This window comes from Nicotiana tomentosiformis, chromosome 6, assembly GCF_000390325.3.
Source record: "Nicotiana tomentosiformis chromosome 6, ASM39032v3, whole genome shotgun sequence".
Classification (NCBI taxonomy): domain Eukaryota; kingdom Viridiplantae; phylum Streptophyta; class Magnoliopsida; order Solanales; family Solanaceae; genus Nicotiana; species Nicotiana tomentosiformis.
Genome location: NC_090817.1, coordinates 109,378,135 through 109,386,628, shown reverse-complemented (window position 1 = coordinate 109,386,628; position 8,494 = coordinate 109,378,135). Strand labels below are relative to the sequence as shown.

Below are 8,494 nucleotides of genomic sequence, written 5' to 3'. Positions count from 1 at the left end.
TATTACTGCTAAGGTACGACCTTTCCATATTCGTTTATATTTCAAAACTGACCCCTGCAGAAGTCCGAACAAGGGCTAAGATGGATCTTTAGCTTGAAAGCACGCGTTATACTCTTTTTCCCTTAGACCGATTTTATCCCAAATGAGTTTTTCGGCAAGGTTTTTAATGAGGAAACTATTGATCGTGCTGCATTTACAACAATATCCGAGGCCTCTTTACAATCGACCTCGAATAACTGAAGGTGCATTAGGACCTCAAACACATCGAGTTCAGATGCAAGAGAGTTATTTCACAATAACAGGATTCCAATAGGAAAAATTATAAGAGCCAAATGGTCGAAACGAACCATGCTCATGTAGATTGGCCCGAACCCAGGCATGTAATAACGTGTGAAGAAAATTCTCTTCTTTATCGTCATCTTATATCCAAGGAAAATTCCTCTATTTTGAGATTTATTATGCAAACAAAATCAAGTTAAATTCGACCAATTATGCCTACGGGCTACATTGCATCGAGATCGAATCATTCACTTCGACTGCTAAGCCTACGGGCTACTTTTTACCTCGAGTTCGAATCATTCATTCGATGACTAAAGCCTACGGGCTACTTTTCGAGTTCGAGCAATCACTCACTCGACCATCAAGCCCACGGGCTACATTACCTCGAGTTTGAATCATTCACTCGATGACTAAAGCCTACAAGCTACTTTTTACCTCGAGTTCGAATCATTCACTCGACGACTAAAGCCTACAGGCTACTTTTATTTGGAGTTCGAGCAATCACTCACTAGACCATCAAGCCCACGGGCTACATTACCTCGAGTTTGAATCATTTACTCGATGACTAAAGCCTACGGGTTACTTTTATTTCGAGTTCGAGCAATCACTCACTCGACCATCAAGCCCACGGGCTACATTACCTCGAGTTCGAATCATTCACTCGATGACTAAAGCCTACAAGCTAATTTTTACCTCGAGTTCGAATCATTCACTCGACGACTAAAGCCTACAGGCTACTTTTATTTGGAGTTCGAGCAATCACTCACTAGACCATCAAGCCCATGGGCTACATTACCTCGAGTTCGAATCATTCACTCGACGACTAAAGCCTACGGGTTACTTTTATTTCGAGTTCGAGCAATCACTCACTCGACCATCACGCCCATATGCTACATTACCTCGAGCTCGAATCATTCACTCGACGACTAAAGCCTACGGGCAACTTTTATTTCGAGTTCGAGCAATCACTCACTCGACCGTCACGCCCACGGGCTACATTACTTCGAGTTCGAATCATTCACTCGATGACTAAAGCCTACGGGCTACTTTTATTTCGAGTTCAAGCAATCACTCACTCGACCATCATGCCCACAAGCTACATTACCTCGAGTTCGAATCATTCACTCGACGACTAAAGCCTACGGGCTACTTTTATTTCGAGTTAGAGCAATCACTCACTCGACCGTCACGCCCATGGGCTACATTACCTCGAGTTCGGATCATTCACTCGATGACTAAATCCTACGGGCAACTTTTATTTCGAGTTCGAGCAATCACTCTCTCGACCGTCATGCCCACGGGCTACATTACTTCGAGTTCGAATCATTCACTCGACGACTAAAGCCTACGGGCTACTTTTATTTTGAGTTCGAGCAATCACTCACTCGACCACCACGCCCACGGGCTACATTACCTCGAGTTTGAATCATTCACTCGACGACTAAAGCCTACGGGCTACTTTTGTTTCGAGTTAGAGCAATCACTCACTCGACCGTCACGCCTACGGGCTACATTACCTCGAGTTCGAATCATTCACTCGATGACTAAAACCTACGAGCTACTTTTATTTCGAGTTCGAGCAATCACTCTCTCGACCATCATGCCTACGGGCTACATTACTTCTAGTTAGAATCATTCACTCGACGATTAAAGCCTACGGGCTACTTTCACTTCAAGTTCAAGCAAAGGACAACTAAACTATTATGCCTACAGATTATATTTCTTCAAGATCGAATCACTAACTCAACTAGTAAGCCCAAGGGCTACGTCACTTCGAACAAATCAATAAAAGAGACTACAAAGTCCAAGTGATTGAATTGTTAAAGATCCTTGTGAAAACATTTGTAAAGGCACGCATAAAGTCTGCACAAATCGGTCAAAGTTGTCGATATACAAAAATTTCTACATGATTACAAACATAACTATGGACTAATCTTCCTGATCACCCTCGGATCCGCTCTTGCTACCGTCATCGTCATCATCATCGCCATCAGAAACCAAGGCTTCAGCTTCGAGCTCTTTAGCCTTTTTTATTTCTTCAGTAAGGTCGAGACCCCGAACATGTATCTCCTTGAGGGTCTCCCTCAGACCTACATTTGGCAAGTTCGGCAATCCAGTGTGCTCGTGTGTCGGCAGTATCCGCCGCCTCTCGTGCCTCAATCTAAGAAGCCTCGGCATCAGCCCGATATACGGCAATGGACTTATCCGCCAAGATTTTAGACGACTCAACCTCGTCCTTGGCCTCGGCAAGCTAGGCTTAAAGCTCCTCGATCCTCTTAGCTTGAGCCGAACTCTTTTGCTTAACGTTTAGAAGCTGGACATCGGCCGATAATAAGTTGGTAAAAATGGTCTCTTTTTCCGCAGCCAAGCGGTCGATAGTCTCCTTCCACCGATTACATTCGGCTTTGATTTGGTCGACTTCTTCCCGAAGTGACCCGATCATTTCAACCTTTTGCTGCAGCTGAGACAACGAAGGGTTAACTTCCACAGTCGAGTCAAACCCATACTTTAACAGAACGAGGCTCACCTGCTTGTCAAGTTCGGCCTCTTCTTCGTGAGCCTTAGCCAAATCCGCTTGAAGGTCCTTTATAGCCTCGTCCTTTTGGCTGCAAAGAAGCCGCAAGGCGTCTCTCTCCCTCGAGACCTTCTGAAGATCGACCTCACACTGGCCAAGGTCGACCCGAAATCTACTAATGGCATGCACAGTAGGGAAAGAACACGAGTCAAATTCAGAAAAAGAACAAAGAAACCAAGTATAGTAAAATCATTACCCGAGTAATGAAACGTTGGGCCTCTTCCAGTAGAAGAGAAGTGCCCCCGATATCAGAAGCATCACCGACTCCGGTAAAGCAATCCCGAAAAGGATCCCCTACACTAGAGCCTCCGCCCAAATCGGGGGTCTTCAATTCTCGAGCTTCCTTTAACGCCTCCTCAGAAAAGGTGGGAAGAGAAGGCGAATGACCCACTGTCATAGTCCCAAGTGAATCACTCGGGGCATTCCGATCAAGACTCGGGATCCAGGAATCAACACCGACCGGTACAGCTGGCATCGGTTCAGGAGCTTCGGTGACCTCGATAGCTCTGGCAGATCGGGACACCAAGGCCGAGGCACCTCTTTCTTCCTCTTCTTCCTCTTCGTCTTCTTCTTCTTCTCTCAATCGTTGGACCGAGTCAATCGAAAGGGCAATTGCTTTCCTCCTCACCCTTCGAGTTTCGGGCTTGGGGCCCTCTGATCGAGAGGCAACTTTGCGCTTCTTGTCTTTCCCCGGTTTCGGGACTGGGGACTTGGTTCCTCCCTCATCGCTCGAAGGCCTCAAAATGGCATCCTTGGTTATGCCTGCATGAAAGGAAATCGGTAACGAATGGAGCACAAAGAACGCTTCGAAGGAAACGAGAAGTAAAACCTTACCATGGTTCTTGGCTTCCCATCTGCCTTTAGCCAAATCACGCCAAGCGCGTTCGGCATAAGAAGAAGTCGAGGCTAACTTTTGAACCCAATCCTCGAGGTCGGGCACCGCTTGTGGCATCCAAGGGGCAGCTGTATATTAGGAAGAAACATCAAAAAAAATTTATTTATGAAAATAACTTACGATCGAAATTCCATTCCTCGGGGAACGACATCTTCTCTTCCGGAATAAGGTCACGGGTCCTCACCCGGATGTAACGCCCCATCCAACCCCGATCCTTGTCTTCGTCGATGCTCGACATCAAAGCCTTCGATGCCCGACGATGAAGTCTGATTAATCCTCGAAAGATTTGAGGCCGATACAACCGAATAAGGTGATTCAGGTAAAATCTAGCCCTCCGGCTTTGGTGGAGAAGAAGCGAAGTAGGATTACTATACGCCACACAGAGGGATGAATCTGACCAAAGGTGGCCTGATATCTCTTGCAAAAATCGATGATCACTGGGTCGACCGGACCCAATATGAAGGGATAAGTGTAAACACTTTAAAACCCCTCCACATGGGTGACGACACTCTCTTCGGGGGATGGAATTTGTAACACAACCTCGGAACCCCAGTTACAGTCTTTTCTAACGGCCTCGAGATGACCCTCCGTTATAGAGCACATATACATCGACACGTGCTCGCATCGACCCGGGACGGATGAAGGATTCTCAACCTTAAAATCGATATTTAGAGAACACGGGCCGGGGATATATTCATAGGTGGACGGCTCCACCGGCGCCTTGTCGCCGGACAGCCGTGAAGAAGAAGCTTTCTCCTTCTGAGGCACAGTTTTCGAAGTCTTGGCCATTGATATGGGAGGAAGAAAGACAAAGGAAAGTGAAAAATTGACAGCACCAAAACTCTGGTAGCAACAAGAAAGGAAGAAAAAATGAGAAAAATTGGGGGAGTAAACGCGTGAAAGAAGTAAATGATAGATGGAAGAGCTATTTATAGGCTCGCATCGTGACGGTTCAATATCACAGGTGGCCGACCGCCATCTGACAAGTATTAAATATCTTGAAAGGCTGAATTGATAGGACAGCTATCACATATGTCATAATCGATCCCTGTGAAAACGTCGGCTTATGACCCGATCGAACTACCAAAATCACGTCGATTCTCACCGCATCCTTCGTGAGAAATGAGGGGGCTATCTGTATACGGTCGAAATAGATTTCGGCCTTCCTACGTTCGATCGAGTTTGAGTGTTAAAAAGTCGGAATTAGATTTTTGGGAGTGAGCTCCAAAGTCGGTACTAACGAGCCTCGAGCCTAAAGGTCGATCGAGGAGTCGGCTCGATAACCCTATCGAGCCCGTGGCCGAATCGATCCGCAAGGCACTGCTTCGAGGTCGGAAATGCGCGACGCCCATCTCGAAGGTCGGACTCGAGCCGAGACCGAAAGGCCCAACCCAGTAACGAGCTCGAGCCAGTATCGAGCTCACAGACAAGAGTTGTTGCGACTGCACCAAGAGAGAGAATCTTGGCGGGAATCAAGGAAGAGACAAGTCATCATGGGCCTCCCACTATATGTTTTATTTTATTGTTTTTTTGTAATAACCCTCTTTTATAAAATGGGGAATCCTTGTAAGCTAAAAGGCAGAGACAAGAAACAAATCGCTTCTCAGATTGAAAGATATCCCTTTGTGTTTACTTTACTTTATCTCATTTATTCTTATTGCCCACTATTTGTATTCTTATAGTCAAGAATATACGTATCTCTATTTCTCTACACGATTTATATCGAATTGTATCACATATCCTTAGAACCACACACAAATTTAACATTATCCGATTTTTCCGGTAAACACAAGAACGTACTTCCGTTACCACCTCATTGAACAGTCCCCAAAGCGCCAAATCAACCACAACTAGCATGTTCATATTGATTTTAAAATTAACAATTATATAAATGATAAACAAACTATTTATAGATTTTTCTCTTTTCATTTGACATCCTTTTGACTCTGTCACCAATAGTCAGAACAAGAGCATGAACCTAGCTTGAAACAGTGAAAGCGACTACGATCTCTTATTACAATTTCTCTATTATATACTTTGGAAACAATCTTCATGGCTGAATGACAATCTCGGCATATCCTTAAATTCTTGAAAATATAAAGAGGCGTGCCAGCCGGTATGCTTATGAGCCCAAAACAAACAGCCAACTTCTCGCTGTGAGTGAACAATGCCTGTTCCTTCTCCTCATGACTGTTACTGTAATACCCACCATTATCAGATCCTGAAAACTTTTGGCAGGCCGTGTCTGGTACATAGCCAGCCAATCTTATTTTTCGAATCATCTCATCCAACATCATATATATCTCTTGACTTTGCAGATGCAATGTATCTCCTGCACTGAAGCAATGGATTTGGCCACCGACATAAATAGAACTCGTGCCAGGCACTTTTCTTATGCCTCTGTTTCTAAGAACTACTCGAATAGAATCTGCCTCGTCATCTTTTCCAGCTAAAGAGTACATATTGGAAAGCAAGACATGATACTCGGTATTATCAGGATACATTTGGACCAGCTCTTTCATTAGGCATTCCCCCAGCTCAAGGTTTTTATGGACACTGCAGGACCCCAATAGTGATCCCAACACAACTTCATTGGGGGCAATTGGCATTCCTCTGATTATGGTCTCTGCTTCTTCAAGATGTCCTGCCCGACCCAAAAGATCCACAATGCAAGAATAGTTCTCTACAGAAGGCTTTATTCCATATGATGATTCAAGGCTATAGAATAAGTTTCGACCTTGAACAACTAAACCTGAGTGACTACAAGCACTTAACACAGCTGTAAATGTTACATCATCTGGTTTGACCTCTCTAACCATCTGAGCAAACAAATGCAATACCATATCTCCCTTTCCCTGCATTGCCAGTCCGCTTAGCATGGTATTCCATGTAACTACGTTCCTTCGAGGCATCACCTTGAAAACTCGAAAAGCATCATCAATCCTCCCACATTTAGCATACATGTTAATCAAGGCAGTCGCCACCATTATATCGATTTCATGTTTTATCATCTTCAAAGCATACATGTGTACCCATTTACCCAACATCACATTCCCTGACTGTGCACAAGCTGATAACCATGAACAAAGTGTCACAAAATTCAACTCAAATCCAGATTCAAATACCATGTTACATAGAAGCCCAAAAGCTTCCTTGGTTAAGCCGTTCTCAATATACGCTGCAATCATTATTGTCCAAGCTACTTCATTTCTCTCAGGCATTTGATCAAACAACAACCTTGCATTTTCAAAACCTTCCCACTTCACCAATCCCCCCAAAAGCACAGTCCAAGAAACCAGACTATGTTCTCCCATCTCACCAAAAATCCTTCTTGTCTTATCAATTAACCCACACTTCACATACATATCCATAGCAGCATTACATGCTTTAATACTTGAACTAAACCCCATTTTGACCAAACAACTATGTCCCTGAACTCCAAATTGATCACACCCCAATTTCGCGCATGCAAGGAACACAGTAACCATAGTAAATTCATCAATTGAAACGTTGCTCTTCCTCATATCAACAAACAGGCTGAGAGCATCAACTGGCAACCTTCCGTGTGCATAGCAGCCCATCAATGTTGTCCAGTCGACAGTGTCTTTGTATGAGAGCGGAATTTTATCAAACACCTTGCGTGCAGGTAGAACACACCCACACGCCGCATACATATGGAGAATAGCATTACGGATAAATGTGTTTGGGAAGGATTCGAGGCCTGTGGTGACGACGTAAGCGTGGAGCTTTTGTCCCACGTCCAAAGCTAGATATCGAGCGCAAGTTCTGAAAAGGGTCCGATAGTGGCGAGCCAGAAATGGGAGAGTACACTCGGTTCGCCATATCATGAGAAAGCTAGTATACTTGTTTCACAAATGGATCTAAATTCAGCATATAAAATAATAGGAATAATGATGTTATAGCCAGGGTACGATATAAGAAAGAGGGAAAATATAAAGTGGGACGGCGTTTAGAGTAGGGGCGTTCAAAATCGAACCGAAATCGAAAACCGAACCGAAACCGAAATCGAAACTTAATGGCTTATTGGTATCGAATTAACGGTTTAACGGACGGGGAACAGTTGAAATTTTTTTATTAACGGCTTATCGGTTAGGGGGCGGATTATTCAATTTTCTTAACGGATAATCCGTTAACCCGTTAAGAATATATATATATATATAAACCTTCCACTTCTTCCAGTACTTTATCTCTAAGTTCTAACGCCTAATTCCTAAATAATCAGAACCCTAATGCCTAAACTTCAACCAGCAGCCACCAGCAGAATTATGATTCTCTTTATTCGACCATAATTCAACCAGCTTCAGTAGAAATTCAACCAGCACTCCAGCAGCCACCCGCAGTACTCTATCTCGTCGACTTCCAGGCTTCCAACACTCTATCTTAGTGCCCTAGTATGAAGATCAAGCTCATATTTTTGCTTTTTAAAATTGTAAATATGGATCCAGCATAGCCTTTGTGTTAATTATTAATATATTGTTAATGAACAAGAAACAAAGGGAAAGACCGCACGTTTATTGTAATTTTGCTTCGTTTGTGCTATGAATAAATTAATAAAAGCTTAGATACCATTATATTTAATGAGCTAAACTACTGAAATTGTTCCTTTGCATCTAAACCCAGGCAATCATATAGTTATCTCAATGAAATTTGATATCCTTGTATGATCCATGTTATATCTAGCAAGAGTTACAGTGACATATCCATTAGAACTACTTTTTTCTTAA

General features: G+C 43.6%; 1 protein-coding gene across 1 annotated transcript; it reads right to left on the bottom strand.

Moving 5' to 3' along the window:
* Positions 1 to 5,613: 5,613 nt before the first annotated feature.
* On the bottom strand, positions 5,614 to 7,670 carry LOC104103044 (pentatricopeptide repeat-containing protein At5g15340, mitochondrial). The gene has a single exon (XM_033657939.2). The coding sequence runs from the start codon at positions 7,595 to 7,597 to the stop codon at positions 5,699 to 5,701; it is 1,899 nt and encodes a 632-aa protein (XP_033513830.1). The 5' UTR covers positions 7,598 to 7,670; the 3' UTR covers positions 5,614 to 5,698.
* Positions 7,671 to 8,494: the final 824 nt, after the last annotated feature.